A 23715-nucleotide genomic window follows, 5' to 3' on the forward strand; every position below is an offset into this window, starting at 1 on the left:
TGGAGAGTTCAAGAGAAAAGTGAAAAGTGAGAAGAAAGAGATTTGTTGGCGAAAGTCTTTTAAGATGTCGTCAATTGAATGTGATGTATGAGTCCAATGGATTTGAAGAAGCGGCTCAGCGGCAAAAGGTACGAAATCAACAACAAATGGAGAGTTTGGATTGAAAGATCAGGCAGCTCAATCCAAAATGCATGTCATAATCATTGGAGTTGGTTGTCGTATTCAGATAAGTTTTCTTTTGAATATGGGACATTGCCCTTTTCTTTCATTTACATATTCTTGCTTTTTGTCTTTTTATGTCATTTATCAAAATAAAAGTCATCATCATTTCTTTACATTTTAAGTCAAGTCTGTGTCAAAACAAGCGAGAAAGGATTTCAAAATTTACTACCAGTCTTTCCAATTATATGAGGAAAAGACAAGGAAAAACACAGGAAGAAATATGATCGTAATTCAACACGAAGCAAAGGAAGCCTATCAACCGACAGACTATTGGATTCGTAGAAACATTCAGATTTGGAAAGAGTGCAGCTCAGAGGCAAGGTAAAATGAAAGCCCATTGTTCGGGTCGGAAATCATTTCCCTCAATCTGGATCCGGGTCAATGATGTGGCAAGACAGGGAAAGTGTTAGCAATTTGGAACAAAGATGAAAGGAACGAGTGCTGGGCAGATACCTGAGAAGCCAAGATCTGCAAGCCACCACTAAGTTTTTTTTAACTGACAAATTTTCTTTGGTTGAAACAGGGGCAAATTCATTTCACTTAATTCAGTTACCATTGAAAATGCACATCCGTGGGATTTTACTCTATGTTCAGGACTCTCCTGAAAAATGGGATTTTACCTTATGTTCAGGACCCTCCTGAAAAATGGGATTTTACTTTATGTTCAGGACCCTCCTAAAAAATAGGATTTTACTTTCTGCTCAGGACCCTCCTGAAAAATGGGATTTTACTTTATGTTCAGGACCCTCCTGAAAAATGGGATTTTACTTTATGTTCAGGACCCTCCTGAAAAATGGGAGTTTACTTTATTTTCAGGACCCTCCTGAAAAATGGGAGTTTACTTTATGTTCAGGACCCTCCTGAAAAATGGGAGTTTACTTTATGTTCAGGACCCTCCTGAAAAATGGGATTTTACTTTATGTTCAGGACCCTCCTGAAAAATGGAATTTTACTTTATGTTCAGGACCCTCTTGAAAAATACGATTTTTTTTTATGTTCAGGACCCTCCTGAAAAATGAGATTTTACTTTATATTTAAGACCCTCCTGAAAAATGGGATTTTACTTTATGTTCAGGACCCTCCTGAAAAATGGGAGTTTACTTTATGTTCAGGACCCTCTTGAAAAATGGGATTTTACTTTCTGTTCAGGACCCTTCTGAAAAATGGAAATTTTACTTTCTGTTCAGGACCCTCCTGAAAAATGGGATTTTACTTTCTGTTCAGGACCCCTCCTGAAAAATGGAACTTTACTTTCTGTTCAGGACCCTCCTGGGAAATGGGACAACACTTTCAAAATGAAATACTACTTTACTATAAACTTGTTTGGGATAATTTTTGTTCTAGTTTTAATTTTATGTTTTAGGAGCCTGCCTGAAGAGCAGGGTGATGAAATAGCAAGTCAGGAGCCCGCCTGAAGAACATGGTGATGAAATAGCAAGTTAGGAGCCCGGCTGAAGAACAGGGTGATAAGATAACAAGTCAGGAGCCCGCCTGAAGAATATGGTGAAAAAATGAAAAGTCAAGCAACAAAGCGGAGTAATTGAAATCCAAGCAACAAGTTGAAAGAAATGGCAAGTCAGGGGCCCGCCTGAAGAATAGGGTGATGAAAGTCGAGTCAAGAACCAACAAAAGTTGTATAGATAGGATTTTTGTAATTTCATTTATGTTTTAACTTGTAATTTGCATTTTTGATGTAATATCAGAGCCGCGGACCGGAACCTCGACGGAACGTCACTCCACTCTCCAACTCGGTATAGTCCATCTCCGTCCAATCCTTGGAGATACTTGTCACTTAATCCCCTCATAACTCGGGTGGGTAGGCTGTCCTAATTCAAGACCCGGTAGTCCTTGTTTCTTCTGTTTCTTCCTTTGAATAATAGTCGGGACAAAATTCTGTCTCGTTGTCCACTTCTTTGCCTGAAAACACTGTGTGTTTACATTCAAAGGGGGCATGATGTAGACACCTAATTTTGTCTCTCCCGAAGACCCAAGTTACACATTTTATCCCTTGTTTTACCACGTGCCTTCACCTGTATGATTATATACCATAAAAATATAAAAATAACAAAACCCACTAACAAACCTAATCCCCAAATATTCTTTTGTAACAAAATTAACCACCCCTCCTATCAATTTTGGACAACACATCACTACCCCATTTCCCTTACCCTACCCCACGTCACACCCCCTTTTTTTTTCTTGTCTAAGAAGAAAGGACTCAAAAAAGGATAGATATATATATATACCCACATACACAAAAAATAAAGAGGAACAGTAACCAAAAACAAAGAAAAAAAATCAGCTCACCTTCTCTCTAGCCTTCCATCTCTCTAGACCTTCTCTCTAGACTCTCACTCTCTCTCTACATAGATCTCGCCGGCGCCGACGCCGACGCTGCTCTCTCTCTCACAGTCCACGATCACTCCCTCTCTACTCTCTCTCTCTCCAAAAACTGAAAAGAAAAAGGCCTCCATTCGCCGCCACTCCGTCGTCACCGTCAGTCGTCCACCGGTCACCGCTCCAACTCCCGATCTCCTACCTCTTTCCCTCCGGCGAGACGCTGCCATCGTCTCAGCCACAACGACAATGGCCAGCCCGCCATCGCCGTGGCTTTCTCTCTCTCGATCCATGCTTCTCTCCGGCGACAGCAGCCGGCACCAGTAAGCATCCAGCCACTGACCCGACTTCTCACCAGCAGCGGCGACAGTCGCCGGAAACAGTGATGCCAGTGACCGGCAATGTCACCCAGTCCATTTTCCACCGATTCCGATGAAATTTTGCATATGGGTCTTCTCGATTTTTCATAATTTCAGTCTCGGTTTGTTTGATATTTCTTATTTCTTAAGGTTTTGAATCCATCCGAGTTGATTTGGTTCGTGCAAGGTTAGTTGGAAATCGTTGGTTTTGGGGTTTCGAATCTGGGATCTTGGGTTGCTTTTTTGAAGTTTATTCGGATTTATGGGTTATTCATCGTGAGGTTTTGTCGTGGTTTTCCGATCTGTCCGGTTGAATTCAATATCGAGTTTGGAGTTGTTCGTTGTGAGGTTTTCCGATCGAGTATTTTGGTCTTCGAATTTCTTTACTATCGATAAGGATTAGTTTCATCAAGGTCCATTTCTTCTAACCGAATCTTTAATTTATTTTGAATTTTTATTGATGTTGTTGGTGTGGATGATTTATTTGTTATGTGTTTGGTTTGAATCTTCGTTGTTTGTGTCGTATTTGATGTTGGTTTTGGATTATGAGATGTGATTGGAAAATCGAAGCATGCACTAATCATGTGGTTTAAAGGGAATTCGGGGCGCGAGTTAAAAATTGTTAAAGCGAATTAGGATTAATTTTGATTTGTTGTTGTTTTTATTCATCGTTTTTGTTACTTTCACGTCTAATTATCAATTTCGTGATAGTATCATGGTAAGTCAAGCGGGTAGGCAATCGTAGGTTCGGGTAGGCAAAATTTAGGAATAAGTGTTTCGTTGGATGTTGGAATGTGTGTGTGAATGTTTCTTTCTAGTTTATCGTGTTTAATTCAGATGTATTTATTTAGCCGGGGAATGCCTCGAGATTGCTTGTATTTATTCACCGGGGAATGCCCCGACGTATCATGTTGGCGAAAAATGACCGTGATGAAGGCCCGCGGAATCGGGTAAGGCATTAGAGCTTAGTCTAGATTTAGTTTAGGTTAGGATTTATATTTTCGTATTTTTTCTATTTTTCGGACTGTATGATTGGACTGTACTTTACATGTTTGGACTGCTTTGTTTTGTTTATTGTTTGATTATTTTGCGTTCTTTTGGTGGTTTATACATTTCATAATGCCAAAAATAGTCGATAACTCTACCAAGCTACCGTGGTTGAACCACGGGATCGAGGGGTGCCTAACACCTTCCCCTCGGTCAACAGAATTCCTTAGCCGGAATCTCTGTTCGCAAACCAGTTTAAGAGTCAAATGATTTTGAAAAGGACTTTTCAAAGGTGACTTGGCACACCGAATTATGCCAAGTGGTGACTCTGAATAAAAAATGCGAATAATCCTTTTCCGAAACAAATTTTCATTTTTTGTCACTTAAATAATAAAACCCTTTCGACCCTTAAAATATACATTTTTTGGAGTACGTTAAAAAACGGGTATGACATTGGAGATGTAGAAACTTGTTTGGAACTTTTTTCTCACACTTTTAGACCAAGATTCTTGATGCCCTTGACTTGGGGAACTTAATTCTCGAACAACTTAGAGAAATCCATGGAAGATCCTTGAATTTCTTGGAAGAAGATTGAATTTTTGGGTTTTGGAAGAAACCCTAATTTTTAGATGTTTTTTGGAAGAGGAAAGGAGAAAAATGAATGGCTATTCTCTACTAGGATATATATATATATATATAAGACCATATGGGGAAGAAATGACCAAAATGCACTTTTGAAAAAGCTGAAATTTGCTGATCGGGGCCTGTGACGGTCGATCTGATGGTCCGTCAAGTCTCCTGACGGTCCACCAGATCGTCCGTCACTCGAGTGCAAAAATTGAAACGTTCTGCCTCAACGTGACGGTCGAAGTGACGGTCCGTCAGAAAACTGACGGACCACCAAGTCGTCCGTCACTCGAGGGCCAGAAATGAGATATTTTGTCTCGACCTGACGGACCCCTCGATGGTCCGTCAACTTTTTGATGGTCCACCATCTTGGCCGTCACACGGTGACCAGGAAGAGGGGTCACTGCCTTGGCTTGACGGGACACTTGACGGTCCACCAAGGACCTGACAGTCCGCCAGGTCGACAGTCAGACCTGGGCGATCCGGTACCGTTTAGTAAAACGGCCATAACTCTCTCGTCCGATGTCGGATTAGAGAAATACAACATGGTTTAAACATCAATCACTTTGAAAGTCGTACATATCCACTCAAAAGACGGACTTAGGCTTAAGAAACGATCGGGGTAATATAAGTTAGCGGTTGTGGTGTTTGTACTTAAGATCTGGTGGCATTATTTGTACGGTGTGCATGTTGATATATTTACTGACCACAAAAGTTTTCAGTATGTTTTCTCACAGAAAGAATTAAATCTCAGGCAGAGGCGATAGTTGGAACTTTTGAAAGATTATGACATGAGCCTGCACTACCATTCGAGCTAGGCGAACATAGTAGCTGACGCCCTCAGCAAGCTATCCGTGGGTATTTTTTCTCAAGTGGAGGAAGGAAAGAGGGAGTTGGTGAAGGATATTCACCGACTTGCAAATCTAGGAGTGCGACTCTTAGATTCAGAAGATAGAGGGGTGATTGTCCATGAGATAGCAAAGTCATCCCTTTGTGCAGAGGTTAAGGAGAACCAAGTTGAAGCTCCCATCTTGATGCAGATCAAGAAAGATGTGGGTCAATAGAATGTGATGTCCTTCAAAATTGGTGGTGATGGTATTTTGAGGTGTCAGGGTAGATTATGTGTACCAGATGTAGACGACTTACAGAAGAGAATCCTTAGAGAAGCTTACACTTCGAGGTATGTTGTTCATCCCGGTTCTACTAAGATGTACCATGATCTGAAACATGTGTATTGGTGGAATAATATGAAGCGTGATGTGGGTAATTTTTTTCTAAGTGTTTGAACTGGCAACAAGTGAAGTTAGAACATATGAGGCCAGGAGGTACTTCCCAGGAGATAACTTTGCCTTTGTGGAAGTGGGAAATGATCAATATGGACTTCATTACAGGACTTTCGAAGTCCCGAAACCAGTATGATTCCATTTGGGTAATTGTAGATATGCTGACTAAGACAACTCACTTTTTGCCTGTTAAGAATAACTTTTTGGGAGAAGATTATGCTAAGCTGTTCATAGCAAAATTAGTTCGTTTGCATGGGGCACCTGTGTCCACCATATCAGATTGAGGTACACAATTTTCTTCTCAGTTTTGGAGATCTTTTCAGAAGGGCTTAGGTACCCAGGTAAATCTAAGTACAACATTCCACCCTCAGACTGATGGTCAAGCTGAGCGCACCATTCAGACCCTTGAGGACAAGTTGAGGGCTTGTGTGATTGATTTTAAAGGTAGTTGGGTGGAGCACTTGCCACTGATTGAGTTCACGTATAATAATAGCTTCCATTTCAGTATTAAGATGGCACCTTTCGAGGCATTGTATGGGAGGAGATGTAGGTCTCCAATAGGATGGTATGAAGTAGGTGAGATGCAGATGTTTGGGCCTGATCTTGTTCACCAAGAAATATAAGATGTGAAGCTTATTAGAGAACGACTTAAGACAGCTCAAAGTCGTCAGAAATCCTACGTCGATGTTAGAAGGAGACAGTTAGAGTTTGAGGTTGGAGATTGGGTTTTTCTTAAAGTTTCTCCCATGAAGGGAGTTATGCGATTCGGGAAGAAAGTTAAGTTGAGTCCTCGCTATATAGGACCATACCATATTGTAAGAAGGATAGGTGGAGTTGCATATGAGTTAGAGTTGCCTGCAAATTTGGGTTCTGTTCACCCAGTATTCCACATATCCATGTTGAAAAAATGCATAGGAAACCATTCCATAGTGTTTCTTGTTGAATAAATCAAAGTGACAGACTCTTTGTCTTATGAAGAAGAGCCTGTAGCAATCTTAGATCATCAAGTTAGAAAATTGAGGAGCAAAGAGATAGCCTCAGTTAAAGTGTTGTGGAGAAATCAAAAAGTTGAAGAAGCAACTTGGGAATCAGAAAATGACATGAGAGCTAGATACCCAAGCCTTTTTGATCCAGCGAATGACGGAATGGAAGGTACAATCCTTGCCTTATTCTTTCTATGCCTTGATATGTTTGAAATCATGCTTATCTGTGTTTCGAGTTATCATTCGGGGATGAATGATCCCAAGGGGGGATAATGTAACACCCCAAAGTTTTTCCTAGCTAAATTTCATCTCTAAAATACCAAACCTTAGCTTCTAGAATGATTTATATCTAATTCTTGTAGAATTAATTAGATTTCAATTTTTCATTTCGTAGATGACTGAATTGCCTTTCCAACGATGTAAGATTTGCCTAAATTGGATGACCGGACAAGAAGTTATGGCTAATTTAAGTTCTAGTCGTAAATCACTGCCATACTGGCTTTTGGCGCATCACGGGGAGGGCTTAATTTATAATTGTCAAATTCCAGTGGGACTCCGCGATAGTGGTGCATCGCGGAGAAGTTCTACGTCCCATCCAGTGGGACAATGCAATGGCTCCGCATCATGGAGGCCATCAAATTCCCATTCGTCATTTTTCAGCAAGCCACCGCGATAGTGGCGCGTCGCGGTGGCCCATTAAATCGGCTTCCATTTTAATTTTTCTTCAGCGTCGTACATAACTTAATAGGGGCATTCTTGACTTTTCCCAAACCCCTTAAAACGTTCAAACAATAGATTAGGGTATGTTTGAGCAACATGACCCTATTTTTCACCAAAAGTATCAAGAACTCTCTTTAGGACTTCAAACAACAATCTCAAGTAACTCAAAATTCAACCGTGGGAATTCGAAACAAATTGGAGATTTGGAATCCCCAGATCGTAGGCTTCAAGAAGCACCCGCTAATTTCGTATATAAAGGTACGTAGGGTTGTCCTAAATTTCATGGGCATGTTTTGAAAAGAATTTATGCATGGCTTTAAACTTATACAAGCATATATATGTTTTTACAAGTGGGGTTTTCGTTTGATATCAATAACATGTTTTGAGATATGATTTTGAAAGAAATATTGAAATATCAGGGGGTTGTTTGTTTGAATGTATCCTAATGGTTGAATTGTGAATTCTTTAAATCCCCCATGATAATGTGGTATACCCCATATTATACTTATGTTAAACTATTGAGAGCAGGAGTTTTGCAATTGATATAATGTTACACATAAATGATAAAACTTCTTGAACTATTATATGTTGAGAAATCATTATGCATGTGTTGTTGTGGGTGAAAGCCTTGTGTATGTGCATGATGTAAATGACATGAGAAGTTGAAGAATTAATGTGATACCGATAACTTGTAAGTCGGGTATGATGATACCCCACAGAGTATGATATGTGATTGATTTTATGTGAGATAAGTGGTTACACGAAGAAAGCACGAGCCAAATGACTCTTAGCTGAAAACCGTGGATTTCCGACACGAGAAACTTGGTACCATGTTGTGTGATCTTGTGTACTTAATATTGTGTCTTCCCTATTCGGGACAAGTGGTTAGGAGCCCTGCTTTGTGATCTTGAGCCCAACCCCGACACACGAATTTGATTGGGATGAACGCACCCTGCTGTGTGATCTTATGTGTTCTTCTCTCTTCACTGATACTCAGGTCTTGACGGCAATCGGGATTTGACAGTTGGTGAAAATTGTAGGGTGTACCACCTAGCTCAGCAGTGTTGCTTTGTTATTGAAAAACCATTATACTATGCCCATGTCGTTTTGAACTATTTTGCAATAATATGTTTTATGACTACTCTCATTTATTTTGTATAAAAATCATTGCTTGTTTTTGGATTACTCTGCGTGCCAATACATTTGTGCTGACCCCCCCCCCCCCCTCCTTTCAGGTTCTGAGGCACAGTCTAGGGGTCCAGATACTCAGTAGAGTCTTCAGACAAAGTTCGCAGAGTTCAGTTGGTGAGCCTTCTTTGCTTCAGAATGCCTAGCCTCTTTGACATTCATTATTCAGTATGGTTTTGGTCTATTGGGGGCCTTGTCCCAATTTTCAGACAGTTGATGTCTTAGTCATGTAGTAGAGATTTCGCAGACGGTTTCCAGGTGTTGATAGATGGAGTTGGATTCCATTTTCCACTAGTGATTTATATTAGACTTATGATCACGGTTCCGCTGTTACTTATATTTCCGCATTATCTTCTATTACATGAATGTTGTGCATGATTATCAGATAGAGAAAGGTGTTCTGGGCCTTCACGGTTCGGGATACTCGTCACAGCCTGGGCCTCGGTTCGAGTCGTGACAGTTTCGGAGCACCCAAAATTTATGTGTGGGTTCGCCCATGATACATACTATTGATAAAACCGAATACAGCGGGTGTAAATCGAATACAACAACTATAAACGGTAATTATATAAAATATGACTATAGAAGGTGAGTTTTACATCAAAGTGTAGCTATTTTTGAAAGATCCCATTTTAAATTTGGATTGAAAAAATAAAATATACCCTACAACTTTAGAGCATAAGAGTAAGAGTCATGAACGTTTTTTCTCACTTTAAGAGTAAAGCGCGTAAATTTCCTTTTAACAACGAGTTAAATTATAATCATTAAATAATTTTTTTAATATTACCAAAATAAATCCTTCGAACATATTGAAGGAGTGAATGAGGAGATAATTTTTGGGCCCCTTGGGGTAATGAATTAAAACCCGATATACTGTTCAACCCATTCAGAAGTATACGAATAAAGTGCAGATACCCGATTTTAGGACCACCACTTGAGACATATACGTGCTTAAAAATTTGTAAGTCTCTTCATTTTAATGCAATTTTAGATAGATGGTAGCTCAACTTTGATACAATTGAAGTTCAGACATATACAGCCGAATTAAACTAAATACAAATATAATAACGATATCCACGGCCAGGAGGAGAGCACCTTTTTATGGAAAAATTACATAATATCATAACATATTTTTTAACTAAACTACATAAAATCCATACATTTTTTATTAATTACTTAAATCACTTTTTCTTTCAAAAACGGACGGATATATCCACAAAATCATAAATTTTCAGATACATAATTTTAGTATGTATCTCTCTTTGGTCTAGTTAATGTAGTATGCTCGACCAAATAGTTTCAGAAATTGATGCATCTCAATAATCAAAATTGTATTTCAACTTCAAAATTATGTATTCGGATGCTAATTATGTATCAAAAAATTGCAAAATAAGAAATTATTTATAATTTAGTGAAGATTCTGGAGATAAAATAATTATTTATGTAAGTTTTATTTTTCTTTAATTAAGTATGGACTCATATTCGAGGAGACATTTTTGTGAAGTACACTTGCAACATTTAATTTGTTGGGTAACAAAGAAGGCCCAGAGGCTACAGCCCATAGATGACTGGGAACCAGACCTTCCACAATTCTCTCACTTTATTTAAATGCTGTTGGTTTCTGGCTCATGTTGCTGCAACATTCGAAGTTCGAACCTTACGATCTTAGTTGGATGACTCATGGTCCACTGGCCCAATCTGGAGCCACCTACTTACTGACTTGCTAGGGTAGAAGTGTCCATGTCTGAATTTAATAATAGTACTTTATTAACTATTATTGTTATTATTGTTATAAGTTGATCGATATTAGTACTCATTATGATCCATCTTTTTTTTTTTTTCCTTAAATTTACTTTTGTGATAATCGACATCCTTTTTGTATACCAGCTAAAGAAGTTGGATTATCAAAAAACTTTTCTGCAATGTAATATCATCAGGAGTGACCTTGGGTGTCTACTATTGCTGAATTCTTCTCTTATTAACTGTGTTTTAAGTAAGAAAACACATTTCTCAATACTAAGTTAAAAGATGAAGTTTAATGGGGTGAGTTGGACTAGATAAAAAGTTTGGCATTTTACCATTCAGAGGTAATATTCGTTCATTGAATTTACAAGTGCTCTGATAGGGGGAGCATTTCCCTCCTAAATGAATAAAAGGTGATAGTTTTAATTAGTGAGACCACTAAATTTATTTGAGAGCCACTTGACTGCAAAGAATAATGACAAATTGGTTGATTCCTTTGGAGCTTTTTCTGATTATCTAATAACAAAAGGCCACTCCTATACTTTCCATTCCACATTCGAGAATATTAACAAAGTCATGCATCATCACAATACAGTCCAATACTTGTGCCATTAACCACTAGTTTGTATCCTTCAATTTCTTGAGAATTTGAAGCCATTTTGGTCCCTTTAATTCAAAATTTTATTGGAATATTCCTACTTTCTAAAGGAAAGTGCTTTCGCGTATTACTGAGACTACTCCATCCTTAATCAAAGATTTCGAATTCGAGTCCTGAGTATGGAGAAAATTCTGTTGGAAACGCTGCCCCTTAATGAGCCCTGCAACGCGCGATCCAAATTAGTCGAAACTTCAATATAAATATCGAATACTGGGTGGAAAACCAAAAAATAAAAAAGAAAGTGCTTGGCCTTGTTTTCCTGGATAACTTTAGGATAGTCCTCTTGTATTTCAATTTTAATTTAAGAAGGAATAGTCAAAGCGAAAAAGCAAAAGAGCTATGATTGCATTAATCACTCTACTAAAATAACTAGAAAAATACATAGAAATAACATTAGTTCTCCAAAATGTCAGAAGAGAAAGGAGAATAGACTAAAAATGCTAAAGCTTTTACGTGAGATTTTCTATTTTCAGAATTTAAATTCGAACCTCGTAATCACATAATAATAATAATAATAATAATAATAATAATAATAATAATAATAAAAAAGAGAAGAATAGAGTAGAAAATAAAAAATTAGCAGCAAAACATTAATCACAAAAATGCACAATCACCCTTAACCTCACGTATTGATATAGAAAGAATTGCTACAATATTTATATAACTTCCAAAATTCCACCATTAGAAAATACTCAAATTCATTAAAACATTAACCACAGTTTTTTTTTAAAAAAGAACTCAAAAATTAAAAAGTGAAAAAGCAAAAAAGAAAAAAAAAGCATTTCAAGAATCTGCTCTTTCGTGATGCTCATGTGAATTACTTTGTTGATTCGATACTTCTTCTTCCCTGGTTTCCACCGTCTCCGGCACCGGCGCCGCCGCAGCATCGCCGGGACTACCACTACTGCTGCTCTCAGCAACCACCACCGGCGGCGGCGGCGGGGTTACAGTAACGGGTCGTGGTATCGGGTCGACCCGGCCATCAATACAAGACGCGCACTTGGTTTCAACCCACCCTTCAAAATCATACTGACCATGACCCATTATTCTCCGACCCGAACATAATCTGCCTATCATTACAGCTATGGCACCCAACACAGCTATTACAGCAAGTACAGCTATTACGGGTCCAATTGACCCGTGACCCGGACGACCTGAATAAGCTTGTTGACCCATAAACATGGGTGGTGGTAGCTGTTGAGGATATTCAGCTGGTGTAGAAGACATTTTGAAGAATACCCACAATGGAAAAATTCCAACTTTCTTGAAATTTTGAGGGAAAAGATAGTTACATTTGGATATTAAGCAATAAAGTTGCAATCTTGGAAGGTGTAAAATGCAAAATGGTTCAAGAAGAGTGAGAAAGAGGGAAAAAAATGAGCTAGAAAAGAAAATAATTTGATTGAGTTTTTGTGATGGAAAGAAAGGGAAAGAGGAGAAATGGGAAAGGTGAAAAAGGCAAAAGTGGAGGGAAAAGGGGAAGAATGGTCTAATAGGGAGTTGTTTTTAACAATTTTTAGGTCATGTTTGTGTTTGTGTGACGGTGAACAAAGCCCAAGAAAAATGCCTTTTAGTCCAACTTTATACTACAAAAATGAGCTACATTGGGGTGGAGGGGTAGGGTGGTGGTGGGGGAATGGGGGTGAGTGTTTAACCTTTTTCTTTTGTAGTATTCTGTATGTATAGGACTTTATTTTTTCTGGTAGAGGTAGAAGCTGTGGGAAACTGGTTCTTGATATGATATGAAATCTTGAAATGGCAGTATTAAAAAAGGACTAGAAAGAAAAGTGTCCCTGAACAGCTCTGCCATTAATTAAAGCAATACCTTCCTCAAATTTGTTCTGTTCTGTTCCTGTATCATGTTAATGGACCACCAAGAAATATCAAAACCCTTTCAACTTAGTTTGAATTTAATACTGATCTGGTTCTGTTTCTTCTGACCTTTTACTGTCATCCTATGTTGCTCGGACTTTTAAAAAAATAACGATGTACACATATTGGATCTTCAATGTAATATGAGTACGATAATATTTTGAAGAGTCCCGAACAACTTAGCTTTTCATCTGTTTTTCTTTTAAGAGTTGTTAACCGATTTTCTAAATTCTGATAACTGAGATTTTCGAGATCAAAGGGAGGTGTAATGGGTATTGGACCATTAGTTCAAAGGGTCACAGTCAGAATTGAATGAAGTTGTGGGTACAAAAGAGAGTGCCAAATGGCCCACTAACAAATTTTTTTGCCAGAAATCAAAAGGAATCCTCTACAGGCATCTTTGTACTGCAGCAAATGGCTTAGTCATGCTGGGAATAATTCATGACTTGTTGTACTTCAAAAAAATCCCCCCAAATTTTGAGTCTCTGGACTCACAAGTACATCAAGTACTCTCTTTTGTGTAGATATTTTTTAACTTTATACACAGGTATTAAGAGCTGAAATTGTTCTAGTATGTTTTGGAGATAACAATGGTTTACTTTGTGTCTCTAAAGCTGAAAATATTTAACAAAAGAACTCTTTATCGTTGTTAGTAAACATACTTCATGGCAAACTATGTTAATTGGATTAATGAGTTTCGAATAGCAAACGACTATAACAAAATAAACAAACCTTTAGAGTTGAGAAATTAAACAGCATCGAAAAGAATAAAATGGTGTGTCATGTAAATTGTGATCCGTCCATCCTTGGCAAAGTGTATATACTGAGAAATAGTTCTACGTTAAGTTAAAGTTTGTAGTATAAATACTTCTTTGATTCACAAGCTGATCAAGACTGATTTACCTCAATCAATCAACTAATAATAAACTAATTATATATTATATTACTTCTAATAGTACTAGTTATCTCCTCGATTTAATTTATTTGTCTGCTTTTGACATGACTCAGAGTTTAAGTCATACTCCGAGTCTGCACTCTAGACGAGACCGGCACCTGGAATCACTATTGGAGAATATCTTTTAATTTTGTATTTTAAAACATGTTTGAAGTGTTGAAATTAAAGATTCGCCACAAAGAAAGAAAAAAACATAACTTTTGGAAATGAGCTAAAAAAGAAAGTAAGAAAGAATAAATCAAAAACTATTTACCAACAAACATTCAACTTTATTAAAAAAAAAACTCTCCTTAAAAATACAGTATTATCATTTAAAAATTCTTTGGAATAGTGTATAGAGAACAAAGCAGCATATAAATAAAGGTAAATGTAAAGTATATACTATATACTATAGAATGTCAGAGATGGGCAGATTATAAAATGAAGATTGAAGCACAAGAATTTTCTTATCAAATTCTGATTGAAAAATGACATGATTACCAATTGTTTATATAGTAGTACGTACTATTAACTTTCTTTTAAATAACTCTTACAGATAAGTTTGCTTTAGTTAACAAAGTCAAAAAGGTCAGCAATCATCCTCAATCTCCTTGGGCAAAGTTGATCCATTTTACATTTTATAAAATGTTCCTTTACTGGACCAATAATGTTATGGTGAATCGTGACTTCTACTACATCTATCCAAGTCAAAAGTTCCTGCCTTTCCCACAATTTATTAACTACTACTAAGGATATTAATCATGCCAGAATATAAATATTAATATATATACCAAAAGCAATACGAAGTTGAGACAACAGCATACCCAATATAATCGGTCAACGAATATGAAGAGAATGTCTATGAGATATAAAAATTATTTATAATAGACTCTCAACATAATGATAGAAGTAGAGATAAAGACAAGCAAATATTTGCGAGTTAAAGTTTTGCGTATTTAATATATACTCTCTCTATTTTAATTTATTAGTTTGATTTTGACTAGACATGAGGTTAAGGATTTTTTTTTATTTTTATACTCTTAAATTAAAAATATATAAAATATATTAAATATTTTTTAATTTTGTTGACTTAAATATGTCACTTGAAAAGTTAAAACTAAGAAATTACAAAAAAAAAAAGTAATTTATTTTTAAAATAAACTAAAAAGATAAGACAATCGTACTAAAAATAATCAATTATTAAGTTAAGTATTCGTTCGGTCATGAAAATTATTTTCTTTTTTTCGAAAAATTATTTTACTTTAGTGAAAAAAATGAAAACAAGATGTGTTTGGTCATAAAAATTTCAAATACAACTTCGAAATTGTATTTGGAAAAGTGAAAATAAGTTTTCACTTTTTTTACTCATACTTCTCTTACAAATTTTTAAAAATAACTTTAATTTATATTTATGGCCAAACATAACTTCAACTCTAACTTCAACTTCAACTTCAACTTTAAAAAATTATGATTTTCATGGCGAAACCAGCCTAAGTAATTTAATTCATTGATCTGTATGTGGGAAACTACAAATGAATACAAACATACTTATGAAAAGGTGTCAAAACCAGAGATGGAAAAGAATCTGTGGTTTGGTGAGAGAGGAATATCTCGGTGTGTTGTGCCTTGAAGATAGTGATGACTGCTGATGCATAAAAAACACATTAAGATGCTTTTTTGCGGGACATGACAAATGAAAAATTAAAAAGCTTAGATAGATTTTTTTGATGTAAATAGCACTACTATTACAATACATAGGTTTAGTCACCCTCACCCCACTCTCCCAATCCAAGCATCTTCTCTCTCCATATATAGTAATTGTGGGGTTTCAATTAGCTTGTTTTCTGTATTTGAGTCGAGAATTTTTAAAAGTAATATGTCTATTTTTATGAGGCAGAGGTAAGATCAGCATACATGTATTTTTTCTCAAATTCTACTTATGAGATTACAATAAATATGTTGTTATTAAATTAGTTTGTGTTTTCTTCCACTAATTTTATGATTAACACGCTATCTCCCCTTAATAAAAGTATCAAGTGACATTATCCAGTGTAAACACCTAATTTTTGACTCAAACATAATATTTTTATACCATTTTAATGTTCAATTAATTTTTTTTAGGCATTTTAAATTTATCTTATTCTTTGAAGTTTGTTAAAAAATTTGAAAACTACAAAAATAGAGTCACATTTTAAATAAGTTTTTATTTTATTGTTTATTTATTTGTTTATTTATTTCTTTTTTAGAAAAAAAAAAGAATTTTTTCCAAATTATATTTGTTTTCTTCTTTCAACTTTTAATAAAAAATATTGTGATATTAATTTTTCTTAATCATATTCCTAAGACTAGTTATTAGCTTATATTATATTTTATTAATTTTTAATCATTTTTATTTTATTATTAATAATAAAAAAAATAAAATAAAGAAACCTAAACTACCCAAACCACCCACAATTCCCACTTCTACTTAACCTCTCCCACTCTTCCTCCACACAACCCATGACACACACACATGCACTTATATATACCACACACGGACAACAAGCCAAGAAGGAAAAAAAAAAAAAAACAAGAAAACAGAAAAGGAGAAAGAGAGATTATAGAAAAAGAAACAAGAAGGAGAAAAGAGTTGAAAAAAAAAATAAAGAGACAAGAAGGACAAGCAGTAAGGAAGAAAGGAACAAGAACGCTTGATGAAAAATATAGAAAACCATAGAAGAAGAGGAAAAGAAAGGAATAGAGTTCGGGTTTGACTTTGGGGTCTTCGTTTTGAGTTTTCGGTGACGGCATTTCTATCCTTATTTTTGTTTAGTTCATCGCCCAGGTTATTTTTGACTCTACACTATTTATTTTTATAAATTTTATTGCAAATCAAAGCATGAACAAAGTTAATTGGTTTCATGCATTATTCGACATGTAAAGTTATTATTTATGTGAACTTTTCGCTCTTTATATTTGGTAGTTTGTCTTCTATATTGAGTCAACATTTATTAAATTAGACCACTCTTAGATATTAAGAGGAGATAACTTTAAAAGTCGATCAAGTTCGGATAAAAATAAGGGTTTCGTTGGTTTCTATTTTTCCTTCAAGCTTTAAGTTTGGGGTCTATTCTTAGCAAATTGGTCATGAATTTTGAATAAGTCAATCGACAAGTAATTAAGTTTTGTGAATAAATAATTATCACTAAAAATGAAGAAATGGTTTATTCTTCCTTTTGGAAGTCCAAGTATTTTGCCATTGATTTTGTTGTATAAATATGATATTGATTTTTTTTTTTTGGCCATCACTTTTAATAATAAGTGTTTAAGTTAGTCTATTTGATGAAGCGTTTTCAAATGTGCTTACCATGGTAAGAAGCGTCTAGTAATAATTTTCGTTTCTTTGGTTTAAAACTTAGTTCTTTTAATATGTCAGGTTTTCCTCTAAATGTTCATAATCCCCCAAACTACTTTGCTTAAAAAGAAATGAGAGATAGTAGATGATGAAATATATGATCTAAAAGGTTTTTTTAGGTGTTGTTTTTTGTTAAAGTGTGAAAGTTTACCATCGTAATGTGCAAATTATACAAGATACACTTAATACTTTTAATTAAGTTCCTCCCAAATTGTAAAATGGGTTCTCAAATTAATGTTAAATAAAAATAAATTTGACAAAGATCTCATTAGTTCTTGCTCATTTTGTTCTAAGTTGATTGTTGGCATCTTGGGCTGTCTTAGAATAACAAGTTTTTGATTTGAGGCATTTTAAATCATCAATTAAGTTACTGCATCTATAAATTCCCTCATTTTTATAAACAATTAATTCAGGGTGTTAAGTTACGTACTTATGTTCACATGACTTTGTTTAAATTGTTGAATGTTAAACATTTATTTTTATTTATATCATATTCATATTCTCTGGACCAAAATGTTTGATTTGTTGTAAATGTAAAAGAATTCAAAGATTCTTGGCATCGGAAGTTAATAAGCTGAGATGTTAATTCTGAACCGAACTTATTTAAGGCCTAAATAAGTATTAGTCAAGGTGACAATGATCGAGATGGATCACGATTTTATTCAAGACCCGTTGTAATTGATAAAAGAAAAGAGAGGAAAAAAACATTTGTAAGGGAGTGAATTTGTAAAAGAATGAGTTAGTTCTTAACCTCAAGAAATTAAGATTTAACAAACAAGAGAAAGTTAATAATGAAGTTGGAAAGCCCTGCTACCGATCATTCAATATAATAAAATTTAACATACCATTTGAAGGCGATCTAATTGAGTTGGGTAGATTCTAAACATGTTATGCGCTTATTTAAATTGAAAAAAAATGGAAACGACCCATAAATGTCTCAAAGGCGCGAGAAATATATCAAAACTTGTGGTATGACCGAAAAGTACTGCTACTGGCAAGCCACACATTAATATTATTAAATAATTTAAAATAAATTAAAAGAAGAAAATAAGTAACTTTTAGGCTAACAAATCCTTTATAACCAAAAGATTAATTCAAGCCAGACGTAAGTCATTAAAGCGACCATGCTAGAACCACGGGACTCGAGGGATGCCTAACACCTTCTCCTCGATCAACAGAATTCCTTATCCGGATTTCTAGTTCGCAGACCAAGAAATAAAAATAAAGAGTCATTTCCTTCTGAATAGGAATTCAATAAGGTGACTTGGAACACCCAAACTCAATTCCAAGTGGAGACTCTGTAAATAAAATAATCCCTTTTCAAAACGTCACTTTAATTGGAAAAACCCATTTTCTCTAAAACCAACTCCCTAGCGGGGTCGGATGCGGTTAAAAACAGGGGGTGTGACATCCAGCAAAACAAGTGAGAAGAACTTACCTTATATTTTTGCTTAAAAAAAGGGGGGCAATTCGGTGCACTAAAGCTATCGCTATGCGCGGTGTTCGGAGAAGGGCCTCACCACAAGGGTGTATCGTACGCAGTCTTACTTTACATTTCTGCTAGAGACTGTTTCTAAGACTTGAACCCGTGACCTCCTAATCACATAGCAACAACTTTACCAGTTACTCCACAAGGCTCCCCTTCCTAAATATATACCTAAAGCCTCATTTAGTTATATTTCACTTTTCTCCTTTTATTTTCCTTTCCACATCTTTATAGAACATGTTATTGCAAGTAACTAGAATAAAACTAATACACCACATAGAATTTGAACTTTGTTTTGACACCAGTCTCTGACAGAAATACAAGGTAAGGTTACATACAATACCCTCTTATGACAAAAATGCAAAGTAAGGTTGCGTACAATACACACTTGTGATGGGGCCCTTTCCAAAAACCTGCACATAGCGGGAGCTTAAGTGCACCGGACTGCCGTTTCATTCTAACGAAGAACATTTTGAACTATAGAATTAAAATGTCAATTTAGAGAACATAAATTGAGTGACAACATAAAATTGAAGTGGCATAGCATAAAGAACAAAAGAGTCTTATTGTTTTTTCAGCATATCGATAGTCGAGCATTAGCACCACCTTTTCTTCTTTAAAATATTCAGATTGACCAAAGTTTTTTTAGCTTTTAAGTGGGATCCCATTGTCCATATAGTTACCACAAATCACACTGGATTAATACACATAAAACCTAATTATCTACTTGGACAATATCATTAGTAGTAATAAACATACATACTGAATCAAGCTCACACTTGGTAAACTTTGTCTGACGACATTAAACTATAACGTACTTCACATGATAGCACTTCATAATTACTAGTAATTTACAGAGCCACATACTTTCCTAATTTGTCCATTCTGTCTAGTGAGGACCCCAAGATTTCCTAATTTGACCATAGAGGCAGCAAAATCTTTGTAGAAAAGGTAAGGGTACATGCTGTAGGATTTGACCATATCAGCAGTCTGAGAATTTGACATTAGAGCTTGATCAGATTCAAGAAGTCCTGAGTTGTTCATAAGGTTTCTGTAATATGCATTGTCGAATCTGTTAACAGATACAATGTCTAGAGGAGCAATCTTGGTGTTGGATCCATCTGTATCAGGACAGGTGCTTTGCAAATTCGACAACATTGAAGAATCAAGATTTGGATCTGGCTTTCCAGAGTTTTGATAGTTGAATAGTCTCCTCTTGAATGTGAAACATTGAGCAAAACCAATAGTGTGTGCTCCTATACCACGAGAGACACCCGTGGAGTCAGAAATTTCATCAAGAAGAATTCAAGAACATGCAAAACCTCCAAGCCTGACATTTAAAATTTGTGGCCTAAACTAATATCTGAACCACATTTGATGTTGTTACACTTAAGACTATCAAGGGGATTCAATGATCTATATATACAAAAAAGATTGTGTTTATCCTATTTTGCATAATATAATTTTCTAACGAAGGGGATTAAATCGAACCATAGAATAAGTTAAATCACCAATCCAAATGCAGTTTAACTTTATGCATGTATTGTCTGAAAATAATTACTCTTTGCTTTTGAAATGAAGCAACAAGATTAAATATACCTGAAAGAACTACTACATCCCTTAGATCAAGACCCTTATCAGTAAACTTGGCCGCGATTTTATCCAGAGGCTCAAAGGGTGAAGGTAATTGTTCATTTGCTGCTTTCTCACTTGCAGTTAGTCCATCTCGTCGACCAAGTAAAACTGGCCAAAATGGTCCTCCTGACTGAACAGGAAGAAAGGAAAATTTATCATCTTTGGTTTAATTCCAGGCATTACAATACTTAAGTACTTGTTTACACATAAATGTTGCTACTTACCATGACAACCACTTCTCTAGCTACTAGAGTTAATATATCCACACAAGATACAGTTGATGGACAAGCTCTTTCAAGGTCTGCTTTTATGATATCGATTGTCTCATATCCTCTAGCTGAATTGCGGTTTGGTGCAGCATTCTTCTCACCCTTGAAATCGTTCGTGTCATCAAGAAGCACCGATCCATCACAACCCTGTCAAACATCCAATATAACAGTAAAGGATAGGCATGACAGCATAAACTGATACTACTAAACATGTATGTTGGCCTTCAAATTCCATGATAAGATAAGCTTAGAATAGGACTTGATATGCATTCACCTTAGTCATAACTCATAAGAATGTAACTAGGAATACTTTCGCACCATGACGCTTCATATAAGAGAGAAAAGTCTAACTGATTACTCAAAGGTAAGCCACTAAACGTGGAACCAGGATGGCTTAATAAAATGATTATTGGAGAAAAGGATATGTCAATATGCTGGTGACAACTTTAAGGAGAGAACTTACATTTACAAAACAGTCGTGGAAGTGCAGACGGAGGAGGGATGCAGCTATTCTGGAGTCATTACGAAGAGCAGCCCAAACATTCCATCGAATGATCCTAGGCAAGCTGGGGCATGCTCGCTCGTAGTAACTGTAATCAAGCTGACCAGCAGTTAAGGGAACCAGGGTACTGATCACACAGAAGAAAACAGTAAGGCAGTGGAACAAACTACTACTCGCCATAACTTTCAAGTATTAAAAGCTTTGATTAATTCTGATTCTTGCGACTTGTGTTGAGCTGCAGGAAGCAATTTATATATGAGAAAAAACCTCAGTTACAGTAGTGGACTTAAGAGTGGGAATGCCACTATGTAGAGCTTAATGGACATGTGAGCACTACAATTACATACGACAACCAGCTTTTTTTACTAAAGTTACAGTGCTGATGAAGTTATCACCTTTGACATTTATTAAATTTCAGTACATTAGTTAGACAAAAAGCAGAAGAGATATTTAATAGAGTTTCAACATTGCGTCCGACCACTGAGAGATGAAAGTGCATGTCAATCAAAGCACTTGTTGTATCAATAAAACACTGTATATTTAGAGTTGCTACTAAGTATTAACTCACATGAATCAGATGTAAATCTGCATCTAATTTTGCTATTAAGAAGATATAATAACAGACTTCAAATAACACAAACGAGCACGCTATTGGCAGCATTCAGAATCAACGAAAACATCTACAAGTAAATTAGATGAAAGTGATTCAACATCTGCTAGTCTAACATTCTTAACTTAATTAGCATATACCTTAACGTATCAAAACATCGACTGTCTGGGACAATGATACTACCATATAGTCCTTATCAAATGCAGATCTAGTACAGAAAAGGTGCAGTTGGTTTCATACAACAAAATTAGACCAAGTAATGGTCAAGTTATTAGAAAATTAGTATTTCTGTGGCAGATAAGAATGTCAAACTTGGATACCTATGACCTACAAAAGGGCAGCCCGGTGCACTAAAGATACCGCTATGCGCGGTATCCGGGAAGGGGCCCACCACAAGGTTGTATCGTATGCAGCCTTACCTTGCATTTCTGCCAGAGCCTGTTTCAAAAGCTTGAACCCGTGACCTTCTTCTGGTCACATGGCAGCAACTTTACCAGTTACTCAAAGGCTCCCCTTCATGGATACCTATGACCTAATAAGCCATTATTCGATGCAACTGAAGTGGAGATCATTTTTCGATAATATAGTCGAGAAGAAGACAGAATTATGAGACAGAAACTAAAATAAGAGATTTCAACATGTGATGAAAATTTAATTCAACAGAAAGAGTAGCAAATAGTGCAGGATACTGTCATTGCTACTCTGTTATATTATATTTGTATAGTGGAGAACACGAAGTATACGAACAGGTATCTGTGGGTGTTAGTAATAAATAATATACTCTATATATATGCATAAACATATTATACAAAAATGTATAGACAAATCGTGCATGCTCCACTTTGTTATACCTTAATTCTGAGTGGGTTATCAACTCAAATTATCTATTGATGTCACAAAGAACAAGGGCAACATGTCATAAAGACGAACTTAGCACAAGTAGATGAAGGAGAAAGTAAAAAAAATAGAATGGCCCATGCAGGTCTCGAACCTGCGGCCTTCGCGTTATTAGCACGACGCTCTAACCAACTGAGCTAATGGGCCACTGTTGTTTAATTAGCTGCTGAAGCAAATATTATCTTTATAAACTGCTCGCCTCAAGCTTTTTCTGAATCGGTGATTATATGTCACTCCTGTATTTTATGGTTACTAGTTTAGGTGTATATTACACTAAATAAGATATTTGTTTAAACAATAAAAATGAATATAATAATTAAATTTAATATCTTTTAAATATGTAAAGATGGAAAAATTATTTATTAAACTTAATCTTTACCAAAAATATTTTTAAAAGTCGATCGACATTCATCTACCATCTGTAAATTGCAACAAAACAATACAATGATAGAAACATCAAAATAATACAATTAAATCTGACCTTTACACACAGAAATTTTCTCAAAGTCGTCTGATACTCATCTATCACCTGTAAACAATAACAAAATAATACGATAATAGAGATATGAAAATAATACAACTAAACCCAACCTTTATATAAAAAAATTCATCAAAGACGATCAACATTTATCTATCACATGTAAACTATCACAAAATAACAAACTAATTGAGATATTACGATAATACAATTAAACCTAACTTTTACCTAAAAAAAAATTTCAAAGTCGATCCATATTCATCTAGCATCTTTAAATTAAATAAAACAATAAGATAATAAAGATATCAAAACAATACAATTAAACCTAACTTTTACACAAGAAATATTTTAAAATCAACCGACATTCATCTACGACCTGTAAACTATAAAAAAAAATAATAGTGATCACAAAGTTTTGATTTTGATCCAACTAATTCTTTTCTGAGTGAAAATTTGACCCTAAAGAATGATTTTGAATGAAAATAAAGAAGATATATATATATATATATAATCAAGAATCCACCATTCTAG

At 35.5% G+C, this 23715-nt stretch overlaps 2 protein-coding genes and 1 non-coding gene across 3 annotated transcripts; all 3 read right to left on the bottom strand.

Moving 5' to 3' along the window:
• Positions 1-11710: 11710 nt before the first annotated feature.
• On the bottom strand, positions 11711-13187 carry LOC107879982. The gene has a single exon (XM_016726902.2). The coding sequence runs from the start codon at positions 12332-12334 to the stop codon at positions 11891-11893; it is 444 nt and encodes a 147-aa protein (XP_016582388.1). The 5' UTR covers positions 12335-13187; the 3' UTR covers positions 11711-11890.
• A 6200-nt stretch (positions 13188-19387) lies between these two features.
• On the bottom strand, positions 19388-21434 carry LOC107840318 (peroxidase 10). The gene is made up of 4 exons (XM_016684151.2): positions 21161-21434; positions 20653-20844; positions 20393-20558; positions 19388-20049 (listed from the first exon to the last, which is right to left on the bottom strand). Exons 1-4 carry the CDS (start codon positions 21377-21379, stop codon positions 19637-19639), a joined length of 990 nt encoding a protein of 329 aa, XP_016539637.1. The 5' UTR covers positions 21380-21434; the 3' UTR covers positions 19388-19636.
• A 1345-nt stretch (positions 21435-22779) lies between these two features.
• TRNAI-AAU lies at positions 22780-22853 on the bottom strand. The gene has a single exon. It is a non-coding gene; the product is annotated as a tRNA-Ile (tRNA).
• Between the last annotated feature and the right edge of the window lie 862 nt (positions 22854-23715).

Source organism: Capsicum annuum, chromosome 8 (assembly GCF_002878395.1).
Source record: "Capsicum annuum cultivar UCD-10X-F1 chromosome 8, UCD10Xv1.1, whole genome shotgun sequence".
Lineage (NCBI taxonomy): Eukaryota > Viridiplantae > Streptophyta > Magnoliopsida > Solanales > Solanaceae > Capsicum > Capsicum annuum.